This window comes from Brassica napus, chromosome A7 (assembly GCF_020379485.1).
Source record: "Brassica napus cultivar Da-Ae chromosome A7, Da-Ae, whole genome shotgun sequence".
Lineage (NCBI taxonomy): Eukaryota > Viridiplantae > Streptophyta > Magnoliopsida > Brassicales > Brassicaceae > Brassica > Brassica napus.
In genome coordinates this window covers 14,463,574-14,478,309 of record NC_063440.1, presented here as the reverse complement: position 1 = coordinate 14,478,309, position 14,736 = coordinate 14,463,574, and the positions used below count along the sequence as shown (strand labels likewise).

The following is a 14,736-nucleotide window of genomic DNA, read 5'->3' as shown; positions in this document are numbered from 1 at the left end:
AGAAAGTGTTTCAGTGGAGAATCCCTATACTGAGAGATTCCAAATTAAGGTATCTAGGTTGCCAAGCAGCTATTAAAAACATTATAATGTACATACCAATTTATCCTCAAGAATATATTCTTGGTCATTAGACCATCTCCAATGTATTTTAATATTTCTACTTCTAAACTAGAGAAATTCTATAAAGTTTCAATGTATTAAACTAGGGAAATTGCCACAAATACCACATTCATAGTATCACTTTTCATGTTTACACTAACCACTTTTACCCTCACTTTTAATGAAGGGTAAATACAATTATACCCTTAGGGTTAACTAATCTAGACTTAGGGTTAAGAGTTGAGGGGTGGGTAGGATTTTTGGAATGTGAAATTTATGATTCTAATAAATATATAAATACTTTTTTTTTTGACAACTTATATAAATACTTAAAAAATATATAAAAAATTTTTAAAAATAGTTTCAAACATAAGTTTCGTTTTTCAAACAGAAATCTAAAAATAAAAAATTCGAAATAAAAAATTCAAAAAAAAAAAAAATTTTATAAAAAAAGTTCGAATTTGAAAAATTATAATTCGAAAAATAAAAAAAAATTCATTTTTTTATTTACTTTTTTTAATTTTTTTAATTTTTTTAAATTTTTAAATTTTTAATTTTAATTATTTTTAATTATTTTTTATTTTTTTATTTAAATAATGATTTATTATATATATATAAATAACAAGAACATAAGAGTCTTTTGCCACTTAATGAAGAATATATTTTTGAAAATGTTTCATTAGTGGTGGTAAAAATGAAAAGTTGTACCATAAAAGTGGCAAATATGTAATTTTCCCTTCTTTGTTTCAATGTATTTTTTTAATATCAATTTCTAATTATAACGTAAAAATTAGAGAATTGTTATTTATTCCTCTATACATAGAGGAGAAAATAGTAATCTCTATTGTAGAAGAAAAATTAGAGGTAGACTTCTAAATGTTATTATACAGGTGAAAAGAGAAATGAAGACTTTTTAATCTCTTCCGCCGTAACTTCTCTAATGTGCTTAGCGTGGTTTCTTAAATTATATGAATTTTCTACGTACATCGAATAAATCTCTACTAAATCTCAACTAGATTTTGATCCGCGCAACCGCGCGGATGTTTATGTACATAGATATTTTTTCGATCATTAGTGATATATACTTTTAACGTTAATCATATACTTAAATGTTTATATAACTATTTCAAATAAAATAATTTGATAATTTATATGTTATAATTAATCGATTGTTTAAAACCGTCAGATATATTTGCCACTTCTTATTATATATTTGTCTTATTGTATTTGAATTTAGTTATTAAAAAAATTAATTTATTCATGAGAAAACATATTTGAATTTATTTTGTATTTAATTTATGCTAAACTCTGACCCGCTCCTTAAAGCTGGATTTTTTTTTACCAATATCTTTCATGCTTCTTCGTTTTAGAGAATATATTATTGTATAGACAAAAGTCTAAAATATGTTAATTTTTAGATATGTATTATATAGTTTGCTAATTTCTGTCATCGTATTATATTTTTAACATAAATAGTTTATATTTATGAAAATACAATTTATAAACTTATCAATTTAATATATTTTTATCATATTTAGTTCAATATAATAATTATATTATAACATGATGATTATGATTATAAAGTAGATAAAAATAGGATTTAATTTTAATTTTTTTATTTTATAAACGATAACTTAATATATATCAATGCATAATAATAGTTCATTGTTAATTACAAAATTAGTGAAAGTATTTACTTAAACTTCTTGAAAATTAAGATATTGTTAAAATATTTTTTGACAGATTTATTATAATTTAAAAATGTAATATTAGATATATTTATATTTAAAATGAAAATATATCATTATTAAAATAATTATAAATATTTTATACATGTACTATATAGTTTGCTAATATTAAGCCGTCTTACAAAATATTATATTTTGTTTTTGAAGATAAATATTTTATACATATGAAAATAAAATATATATATATATATATATCAATTTAATACAAATTTATGATATTTGTCTCAGTATAATAATTTTCTTTTAATATGATTGATTATGATTATATAACAGATAAAAATAGGATATAATTTTTATTTTTTATTTTGTAAAAGATAACTGAATATATTAATGTTTAATAATGTTTAAAATTTAATTTCTAAATTAGTTAAAATATTTAAATATAAATTTTGAAAATTAAGATCTTGTTAAAATCAAAAGATATTATGATTAAAGTAGTTCATAGATTCTATATATTATTAGTCTTATTAAAATATATATGATAAAAGTATTTAAATGATGGTTCAAATTAAAAAAAATTACACATAAAATAAGTCATGACTTCTATTTTAACAGATAAGATACGGAGTATTGATTGGAAATGAGCTATGAAGTGACGAGAGATTGCAATTATATGGACGGTTTTGTAAACAAAGATTTAAAGGCATAATTGCATGACACATAAAAAATGATAAAAATTAAATTTTGTTAGTCCACGAAAAAGAGGCATTGAGAGAATGAAAAATAAAATAAAATATTCATTCTTAAAAAATTTCAACTACCCATGTGAGTTTTGGCTTCTGTATAATGGAATGTTTCTAACTTAATTTTATTTATATCTCTGATCCCGCCAATACAAACGAAGTTAATATATAATTTCTGATCACAAAGTAATTTCATAAGGTGGTGAACTATATGCTTTTTCTAAATTTTTAGGACCCCATTTTTATTATATGAAACCAAATAGGTAAATTAATACAGTAAGTAACGTTTTGGTAAAAGAATGAAATTACGTAGTTACTAACATTTTGGAAACACACAATTGCAATAAAAGTTGTCTGATGTTTTAGAAAATTTATCAAAAATCTACAATAATACTAAAATAACTAAAAAGTTATACATAGAAACATATATTTTTTTAAATGATATCAATTTTATAATTAGCCATAGGTTAAAAGGCCATCCTCCAACTTTCGGCATGCAGCATTGGCTCGGCTCTCGCTCTTTTTTTTTGGACCTCTATCTTTCATAAAGAATCGCACCTAATATTTTTTTTTGTTTTTTGTTTATCTTCAATTTTTGAAGATAACCAAACTGATTCTTTCGTTTTAGCAGATCTTATTTCAATTTAGTCGATTTTGTTTTTCGTTACGAATATGTAGTTTTGTTTTACTTAGAAAAGAGTATCTTCTTTTGTGCTTTTCAATCTCAAGACAGAGTTATGTTTACTTAGAAAAGAGTATCTTGTTTTGTGCTTTTCAATCTCAGATCCCAGAGTTTCTTTAACGATTTCTTTCTTCACCAGTCCTTATGTTCGATCTCTACAATCTGCCTCCTAATGTATGGATATGTTTAATCCAAAGAGACTGAAGTTCTTCCGGTTGAAAGACTGATAGATTTTTAAATTTTAATTCTTTTGGAATGAGAAAAGTAAGCTAGAGCTTTCTAGTTTGAAAGAGTTCAAGCAAATGTTTCATTCTGATTTTGTTGAAGTTTTAATGGCTTAAAAGTTCATGGAGACGGACCGACGGTGAAGATTGATTGAGATTTTCGGCAAAATAAAAGGAAATGCTTTGAGTATAATGACATGTGGTGAAAAGGATAATAATGTTAGTGTTGATGGCGGTGAAAATCTGGGAGGCACAAGCTATTGAAAATGGAAAATGAAAATGGGACAGAGGTGAAAAGTCATGGAGATCATTTTTGCAATCATCGAGACGGTGCATGCAATATTTCTTCCTTTTGGTGCAAACCTATTTGATAAGTGACGCGTGTGTTATATTGTGTTTTGAGATTGGTCTATTATTATTTTGGCCGGATTAAATATAGTTTGACCATTTATGAAATTGTACGTCTGTTTACCTTATAGACTGTACAATAAAATGAGTTGACAAAAAATCGTTAGTTCTGAATACGGCACTGTATACTTTATATATACCATTTTTTGGGTAAAATATATATACCATATATATGTTTGTGTAAAGATAACAAACACTAAAATGCAATTATTTTCCACGTATAATATAAATCACAATCATATGCACATTTACCTCTCTTTTTTTTGTGATGAAAATAGGGACATACACTATACCCCCTCGTTGTAATGTTTCTTGAAGACATTACAGAACTAATATGAACAGAAGAAAATTAATGTTGGGGACAATCTGTCCCTTGAAAATTATATAGGAAATAGACAGTGTTGATAAAAAAAATATATAAAAAAAATTATGTTTGCCAACTCATCTACTATCTACTCTATTAAAACTAAAATACAAAACAAATATTTACATATTTTAAAATGATTTCTTACATCGTCTTCATCGATCCTTTATTTAACAACTTTATTTATCTTCTTTTCAAAATAATTTAACAGCTTTTATTACAGAAATACAAAAAATAACATATCCATTTTAAATAATTTATTATTTTTTTTACATTTTTTTCACTGTTTATAAATATCTCATTAGTTGTCTTTACCATAAGAACTCAAACATTATTTATTTTGCAAGTTAACCATAATAATTACACATATTTAAATAAAATTGCTCTATTCGTGAAAAGAAGTCAAACTATTTAACAAAAGTTTTTTTATTTGTTTATATGATCAGTTAGCCATGAGCATTTAAGTTCCCGTTCGGGTACATAACGGTTTTTTTGGGTATCGGTTTTTTGGTATCGGTTTTTGAGTTTTGAAATTAGGCTCTATTTGAATATTATAAATTTTTGGACGGGATTCGAGTTAGATCCTTCCAGATCCGGATGGATGCGGCTCTGATGTATAGAAGCCTAAAAATATTCAAATAAACAATGGTTTAGAAATGCCATTAAACAGTTTATTAAAAAAAATTAAAAACTATCACCCGAGCGGACACGCGGATCAAACTCTAGTGTTTTATTAAAAGAACAAAACAAAGTTCTTCAAACCCAAAACTCGTATATCTTTACCAACTATTTGTTTTAAGACATGTTTTTTTTTCTAAAAAATCTTTTATTCAATATTGTCTAGCAAAGGCAATAATATTAATGTTGATATGATACATCTCATAAAAAAATGGCAAAACAAGTTTCTAAGAACATGCTCTTGATAAACAATCTAACCTATTAGAAAATATGATCTTACAGATACGACTACAAGAGAAATCAATGATGAACTCCATACTAAAATTTGGTTGGATGTTAAATAAACTGATATCAGAATAATTTTGTTATGTGTTCTTTAAACAATCAAAGTGCTTTCCCGCATTACGACGGACTACAGTCACATTTATGCCTACACGATAAAAGTGATCTCCAGATAAATATATATATATTTTTTTTTTTTGTATTTGTTGCGGAAAAGATCCCTTCAAAGAAGTTTTCTCTAGAACCCGCCGAACGACCTGCGATAACCATTACAACGAAAATCAGAGAAAAATGAGTATATCTCCAGTTAAAAGGGGGAAGAAGACAAAAATCCCCAGAAACTTTGAAAGAAACAACCAGAACACATATTTGACGACTCGACAATCTTGTATGATCCTTCCAAATTGGTTCCAAGTTTGTGAGCCCGCCATCTTTAGTGTTTTCAAAGAACTTTATGAGAATGATATCACTGACTTTAAGAGGTCATTCTTGAACTTTCTTGTTGTAGTAGCTCTCGGCGAGATGCTGATAATTATGGATTCTAAGATGTACTTGATCCCAGTGTTTTTTCTATTTTGTCCAAGGCGTCAAGCACCATTTCCTTGTTTATCTAAAAATTATGTGGCATCTAAGTCCGTCGAAGACTAAAGGCATTAACCTCGACAGGCACTATCAGGGGCGGACCCAAAGCAAGAAGAGGTGTGGCATGTGCCCCACCCTGATTTGTCAATTTTTGCAGCTGACACAAGTCACCAAAACCAAATAGGCAAATTCGATTGTATAATGACGAAAGTGGATTAGGTTTTCTGCTCTCGATTTCTTTACTATTGGCTTTCCATAAGTGATTTTATTTTCTACCTCTATAAAATTGTGCTTTCATTCTCTTCTCTATTTCATTGATATGGTTTAGTTTTTTTTAACTTATTTGATGAATTCGGTGAATTACATATGTGTCAATTTTGAAAAGATTGACATCTGTAAAAATTAGTTGCACTCCAAATACATATTTGAGAATCAAATTTTTGAAGAAAAAAACCAACAAACTCTATTAATAGGTTAGTGTACAAATCTAATATATCAAGCCATCATATAATACAAGTGCAGACTCGAAATAAAAATCTCTTTCTAGTATATATTCACCAGTTCGGTCTGAAAATCATCTAATTCTACAACAACGAAACAAATTACTTATTTTATTAGCCTACGCTTTTGAGGTTTAGTTACTTAAGAGTATACATATAAAAATAAATATAATATTTTACGATTCTAGTATATGTAAACTATGTATAAACTAATAATTGTTTGATTTATTAAATGATGAACCACAGAACTTACAATAAATAGTTCTTGTCATGATATTTCATTAAAATCTTTTTAGAAATAAAAATCAAGACTAAGTTATTTAATCTAAATGAATTAATATATATATATATATGGTGCTTCCAATATTAAAAATCACTTCGATTTGAAGAAGTGTGGTTCTGGGATTGTCAGGATCAAATCAGATATTAGAAACTACCTATTTAAAATAATTTATATACATAAAAGTACATACATTAGAGTAAGCACATAAATCATAACCAATACATTTTGTTAATTTACAGTCACGTTTTTGGTAAATAAATCAAAACAATCATTTTATTTATTTTATATCGTATAAATTAAACTTTAGTGAGATTGGCATAGATATATAGTATATTTCAATATATAATATTTATTATTGAAACCTTCTACTCATATGATTTTTTAACATTTGTATATTTGCTGTAACAAAAATTTATACCCTTAATCACAAAATTTTAATCTGAGATTTCTCAATACAAATTTCAAAATTAAAATATTAAGATCTCAATAATTTTTCACTGAAAATTTTTAGATTAACATATTTATATATTATATATATTATATAATTTATTTCAAATGATATTAATATATATATATATATATATAAAATATGAATATCTATTAATGCGACTTCATATTCATACGATTTATTAGGACTGGACATTTTATCCGATATCAAAACCCGTATCTGAATCAGATCCGAAAATCCGAACCAAAGTAGCAAAATACCCAAACGATTATTGAATTCAGAGAGATTGGATATCCGAAGCTAAACGAACAATATCCAAACCCGAATGGATATCCAAACCTGAACGGACATCCGAAAATAACCAAACATAAGTATACCTCCATATATTTCTAGTTTACTTCTCTCATTTTATTCAAAATATTTATATTAATAATGCACATTGCTCAAAATTAGATAATATACATATAATTATGGATAAAATCATTTGCTACTCACTTAAAATACATATCAAGCTCTAGTTTCTTGCACTAACAAAAGTTGATCTAAATTTTCAAAACGACGACTAAATTAGTGTGCTTCTATTTTAAAAGTTCACTTCTCTACAACCTATTAATAGTTTACTCTTTAAAAAATTAGAAAACGAGTTAAGTTAAAAGTATATTTTAAATACACAAAACTTAAACTATGAATAATTTCTTTATTTTTTCTTCAAAATTCAAATATCCGAACCCGACCCAAAATATCTGAACCCGAACATAAAATACCCGAACCGACCCGAAGTGTAGAAATATCCGAACTGGTTCTATACCTTTATACTGAAATACCCAAAAAATCCTAAATACCCGATACGAACCTGAACGGGTATCCAAACGCCCACCCCTATGATATATGATCATTTGTATCTTCATTGAACAAAAAGAAAGTTAAATCATTGATCACAAAATTTTCAAAGTGAGACTTTTACCATTTTTAGTAATTTATAGTCGTTTTTAAAAATTAAAAATATAACATATAAGAAAAATTCAATTTTTTTAATTATATGCTTTATATGATTGTTTAATTTCTTTTAATAATAAAAAAAAAAGAGAGGATATAATTTGTTTTATCAAATATGTATTATTCATAATCATTAATTGTTATCAAATATATATGTTAATCATATTAGGTAATTCTGTAGCTTTTATTTAAGAAAATAAAAAATATTTTTTGTACACTATTAATTAATTTATAGTTAGTTCAATAAAATGCATAGTATATGTTTATGTGGACCAACTTATTTTTCTAACAATTTTAAAAATCATCGTCATGATGATACGCGGCTACGAAAACATGTTCTCCATCCTCGTAATGCTCCATGATTAATATATATGGGATTAGAATTTATAAGTAAACTGCATCTTGTTGCCAAATTCTGATTATATTTAGCGCATGAAAAGATATGAAACAGTGGTTGTTCTAAGGAACTCGGTAGAACAGTGAATCACTACTTTTACTACATCATTCATTGAGCTATAGAATTTTGAAACCACTAATCAAAGTAGACACTTTCCGACGAGTTAGATGAGAATGGATGATTTGGTCAGCGAAGAAACCTTGAAAACTAAAAGGAAAAGAGAAAGGAAATAAATTAGCTATTGCACAATCAGACAAATGGAGAGCCCGAGACGTTGCGTCAATGTTTTTGTTCTAATATTTTCCCAAGAGATTGGATTGGGAGAGGAGAGAGAGAGAAGTGATATGGGTCAGTGAAGTTTAAATAAAAAGCACAAGGGAACAAAAAATATGTCTGAATTTAGGGATTGCAGATGGGTTTTGGTGGGGACTCTGCCCATTTTCACCCTTACATATCGATCTCGTCTTTTCTTATTCTTGTCCTAATGCTCCCACGGCATACCCGGAGATATGCCTCCTTTCGGTTCCCTACTCCATTCACATCATTTACTCAAACTAAACTATTTCCAAACTCCTCATTTCAATGTCTCGTACCCTTCATTTTGAGATTCCAAGGGGAAAATTTGGTCTCTTTCAATTATATATATAGCTATGCGTGTGTACGTATACACGAGGATAAGTATACTTGTACCCAAAAGTTTATAAGATATGTATGATTGACATGTTATTAGGAAACACAAGTTTGAACTACAAATTTTATACTGTATATAATTAATTTGAACATATGCTTCTCTAATACTTAAATGGCAAAAATATTACTCTCTAAATGTTATATGGTGGATATTGAAAATCTTAGATATTTAAAATAAGTATTATCTTTTCAGCGGATATGAATATGTGTATAAACTCTTTTCAAAACTATCATATAAAATGAATGTTAATAACACAGAAAATCCCTTCTAACAAATAAAAGTGAGATTTATTGATTTTTTAAACTGCAAGAAAACCTCAAATTTTAGGTAGATATTTTCATCCTAAAAACGTGAAATACATTTTCAAAATTGTTGCTGTTTACCTCTACTTTCATTATATTAGTTTTTTTTTTCGGAAAATAGTATTGATAAGCTTGATAAAGATCTACTATCTATAGGAAGTTAAAAATGACAAATTTCACTGAATTGATAGTGATCCACTTGAGTTTCTTCGATATGCTAAAGAAGAATGTCAAAATTGGTTTACGCCAAATATAGCAGAGCCTATTTGTTACAAACACCAGATATTATTGATTCCATGCCCTATGCTTGCAAAGTATATGTTTGACGGATAGTTCTTAAATCTTTAATTATCAGTTTAGTGGATATCGATTGGTTTGGAAAGACATCAATGAACAAAACCAACTTATGAGTACAAGAAACTAAAAGAGAAGAGAATCTTCTTTGCATTCAGAAATAAAAGTGCTTGGTTGGGCAATGAAACATATGCTACGACAATCTACTTGCCAGAACTTTGTATCGGACTGCAAAGATTTAATAGCCATGATTAAAGAGCATAAAGCATGATTAAATTTCTCAACAGAGCTGAAGGAGATAGAAGCACTACAAAGAATATTTCGTTCCTTTAAGATATCTTACATTCTGCGAGGCCAAAATGCGATTGCTGAATATTTGTAAGTTAAAAATGCAAGATCTTTCATAAAGAACATTGTCATGTTGGTTGTTTTATTCTTCTCTGGTTTTCTAGACCACCTATAATCTGAATAATAGAATAATTTTTCGTTATTAAGAAAAATAAGTTTTTTCCATTATATTACTAAAAGTACAGTAGATTTAATTGTTTTTTTTACACAATGTCTAGATGAATGTCAAAGAATGAAGGATCGACGAATTATTTCTTCCATGAAAACTATCATATATCTCGTTCTATATGTTGGGGATAATTAATTAAGGGAGTCATTTCTCCTGCCTAAGAGCAAGACGCCGACCTTCTTCTTCTATCCATAATGATTTCTGGGTCACATTTCGGGTTCTCTTCCTATTTCTGGGTGAAATGAAAAACTTACAGAAAAGGGAGATCTTTCCATATTTTATTATTTGGAAGGATCTAACTTAATTCTTCACTATCAGGACCTATAAAAAGGGTTCCCAAACCCTATAACAAGTGATCGACTATTCAAAACTTTGACTATGGAGTTAGGCAACTAGAACTAGGGGTTCTTTACCAATATGTTGTAGTTCTCGGTTCATTTGATCAATAATAAATGTTATTTGATCCTTGACTCTTGCTCTTGTTGCTTGCTTCATGTTTTCGTGGAAACACGAAGAACCCTACTTAAAATTACTCTAACATTTGGGAGATAGAAGGAGGGGATGATCAAGACATAACATCAAGCTGGACCACTGTGTAGCTATATAACACAATTAGACCAAGAAAAGGTATCCATCCCCATAGGTAACGCCTCGACAGCTATCTCCACCATCAAGATAGGCATGCTCCCTGACGGGAATCTGTACAAGAAACTGACAAAGTATCAATGCATGACCATGGAAGATGCTATGTCCTGAACTTGGGCATATGTAAAGTATGATGAGCTTGGGCAGGAAGCAAGAATTGTGGCATATACCAACAACCAACCTATATAAAAAGCCAAATCAATGGAAGTGTCAACATGATCAGACATCTCCAATCTCTTCATCTCAAAATTTGAATCGGTCAATGTTCTGAAGTAGATAGACCCATAAGTTAAGTGGCCTCAAAAGATAGAAGAACCCAAAGAATTCTGAAACCCAAACCGGTGGTTCGAGTTCCACAATGGCCACGATCATAAAATAGAGGATTGCATCTCATTTAAGATAGAAGTCAACGAGCTACTAAATAAAGGATACCTCCAAGAATTTCTTTCCGACAAAACAAAAAAATCTCTTTAACAATAAAGAAGAGAAAACCAATTGACCAGAACTAATCATGCCTCCCTACCTCGGCATGATAGGTAATTAATGTAATATCTGGTGGCTCCAAAATAAGTGGCATCACACATGCAGCTGCCAAGAAAAGCATCATAAATGCCAAGAATGGCCACGAAAACGGGATCGCAAAACGCATGCTCATGGAAAATGGCGAAATAAGCTTTACATCAAATGAGCAGGAGAAAGTCATGGCTCCTCCCCATGATGTCCTGGTCGTGTCTCTCAAGGTGATAAATTGTTTGTATTACGAAAACGAGAAGAAAGCAGTAGAAACAATAATCAAAAGAAGTCTTTTTTTTTATTGATTTTAAAGTCAGGACTACAACAGTTGATATATGATAGTCGCTTTCTTGTTTTAAGGTTTGTGTCCTCTTTACATAGGTTGTTTGTAGTAAAAAAACTAGGTTAAATATTTTCATATTCTGAAATATGCAAGAATCTTTATTTAGTAGAAGTTTTCTGTTTTATCCGGAGACAGTGATGGAACCAGGTCTGAGTTGGGATTGATTTATCACACAATCTTCGTGGAACGGAAGGACACATCAATTTTGAATGTAATATATTAATATACATAAACAAATCTTTTATATGTAAATAATTTTTATATATTTTATATTATTGTAATGCAGATTATATTTTCATCATTTAACTTTCAAAACAACTACTTAATTAAACGATTTTTTTTTTTGAATTTATGATTTTACGTTATAGACTTATAGTAGGATGTAGAGACTAGCAAATATGTGGACAGATCTTTACAATTTGAATTAAAATTACTCTTTGTAAACTCAAATAGTAAAAATATTTGACATATCAAAATAAGAATTCAGCTTTTGTATACAAATTTAAAATAAAAAGTTTTCTCATTTAATGTAAAACAAAAAAAAAACTAAAATGATTATTTAAATTAAAAAATTATGTTTTTAAGCACGAGTCACAATCTAATGTCATTATAACAAAATGTTTTATACATATATATATGAATGGACAACCAAAATTGTTTATAAACATTAAAACGTTATTGTTTGTTACACGGATTTTTCGTAGATACATTATTAGATCACTGAATAGGTACGCCAAAAGAAAAGATAAACTGTATTCTTGTTCGTGTGACTGCGGGTTTCACTGTAGTTACCGGAACCAGCTTTTAAGAAATCCATAGTAAATTTAATTATGGCGTGAGTACTTAACGAAAGTTACATTCATATAATTAAACAAACGGTAGAACAAAAGAAAAGTACTTGATTTTTTGTATCTGCTAATACATTTTATTTGTTTTGTATTCTACTATATTCATTTTCGATATGGTATATAAAAAGGGGAAAAAAGCTCTTCAAAATAATCCATTGTCTTTATTTGTGTATATATATATATTTGCATTTATTAAGGTAGCCTTAACTCACGTATCTAGTCTTATATTGTGCTAAGAATACTAATCCGAATAAAATTGTTACTATCTTGTGATTTGCACAAAATTGAAGAATTATCAGTCAACGTAAGAAGGCGTCTTGCATGTTAGAAACTGGTAACACTTGTTGAAAATACGTGACAATTACAGTTACAATAAAATGGTGATTCCTCTTTCTCTTCCATCTAGACGCCACCTAGAGAAGAAAATAAGAGACGAAAAATATGTCAATCCAATGGTAGAATTGTATATAATAACATTCCAAAGAATAAACAGTGATGAATAAGCATTTTTCAGTCCAAAGTAAAAAGTACGGGGGTTCAATCGAGCTTTCGGTTTTGTTTTTTCTAGTGAAGTGATTAAGTTAATTCATTTAAGCAATATAAAGTTTTTTTTAACATCATTCATTTATATATTTAAGCAATATAAAGTTATAGTGTTGTTCTCCGGCTAACTCTCTTTTGGTCATCTAGGATGAAATATGAAATTGTTGTTTGCTTGGTACTTGGGCCATCTAGGATGAAATATGAAATTGTTGTTTCTTACAATCTGTATTGCTTAGCTTTAGTCATGGTTTTGGAGCTGGATTAAACCTATTTGTGGTTTAAGTATCTTTTTTTATTCTTTTTGGGATATTTAGCCACCCAATTGCTTTATCAAGCAGTATGGGATTCAAGGTAGCTTGTATCAATTGCACATTGTTCATCAATGAAATTCAAGTTTTATCAAAAATTAAAGTATATATATATAAAGTTATAGTTAATTTTTTTGGAACTAAGTATTTCAGTTTTATTTAGAATAATAGATCGTTTTATCCTGATTGAGAAAGAGAAATTTGACGCACCGTAATCTCTTGTTGTCTTGCATTTGAAGCATTCAACCCTGCTAGCGTAGTTATGAACCCCACAACCGACCCTTGGACAAACCCAATCGCCAGTTTTCCAGCCGGGAGGACAAGCCCCGGCATCATTCCCGTAAGCAACCATTTGAGCTCCGTAGTACTGATCTGTATACTCGACTTTGATCATTCCACATCGATAGCAACTTGTGCGGCTTGCGTAATTGTGACTCCCACAATTCAATGCACCACAATACCAATCACCAGCCAAAACCTCAGTCCTATTGTACAAGTACGTTGACACATCTACCCCTCCAAACTTGGGGTATCCACATTTCTGGCATGCTTCTCTTTTTTTGAAGTTTGCGTGCTGACACGCCCCACATAGCCAGTCTCCTCCTGTCCAGCTCATCTTTCTATATATAAGTCTCTAAACACCTGAAAAGTTTACTTATAGTATTTAGCCAATATACTAAAAAAGTAAAATCTTATATATATGAAGGAGACTGGATTTAAAGAGAAGGCCGAACCTGAGAAGACACAAGAGACTAGTAAGCTAAAGGAAGTGGTGGAATTGGTTGTTTGAGGAACATGGCTTTATATAAGCATTATCATGAGAATGTATATTTAGGTAGATGCTGATTCCATCAACTTTCTCTGCAACATGAGGACATTGTAAAAGAAGTTAAACTAAGAAATTAACACGGATGAATTAGCCTTGTGATGTGGCGAGGTGGTCAACCAAATATATGGTAGTGTTTGGACGACTCCGATTCGAGTTGTCCAACTGCGGTTTCGATTATAGTTGGCCAGTATGCCTTTAATAGCAAGAATTCTCAAGCTTCACAGGCCCCGGCTATTATTTTGGGCTTCGGCGAAAGATCCCGTATATTCATATATATTAATTAAAAGCTTAAGAAAATATCATAATTTTGAATTGTTTGTAATTTAATTTTCAAATGTATCAACTAAAGTTTCTGGATGATCCAGTCATATTCGGTTTGTGGCACCATTATCATGTCCATGGGATTAGGAAAATATTTTTACGTTTCTACATTCAAATATTACGGCCAAGAAGACATCGGTTTTAGTCAAAAAAAAAACAAGAAGACATCGGATGCCAATTTAAATACAAAAGTTGAAACTCTATTTCA

The 14,736-nt window shown here is 29.1% G+C and overlaps 1 protein-coding gene across 1 annotated transcript; it reads right to left on the bottom strand.

Annotated features, from left to right (window-relative positions):
- Positions 1-12,769: 12,769 nt before the first annotated feature.
- Positions 12,770-14,353, bottom strand: LOC106356541 (zinc finger Ran-binding domain-containing protein 2-like). Its single transcript, XM_013796279.3, has 3 exons — positions 14,113-14,353; positions 13,589-14,020; positions 12,770-12,940 (listed from the first exon to the last, which is right to left on the bottom strand). The coding sequence occupies exons 2-3, from the start codon at positions 13,992-13,994 to the stop codon at positions 12,930-12,932; spliced, it is 417 nt and encodes a 138-aa protein (XP_013651733.1). The 5' UTR covers positions 13,995-14,020; positions 14,113-14,353; the 3' UTR covers positions 12,770-12,929.
- Between the last annotated feature and the right edge of the window lie 383 nt (positions 14,354-14,736).

Coding starts and splice junctions, on each gene's coding strand:
- LOC106356541 (XM_013796279.3), bottom strand. CDS start 13,994: ATGAGCTGGACAGGAGGAGACTGGCTATGTGGGGCGTGTCAGCACGCA.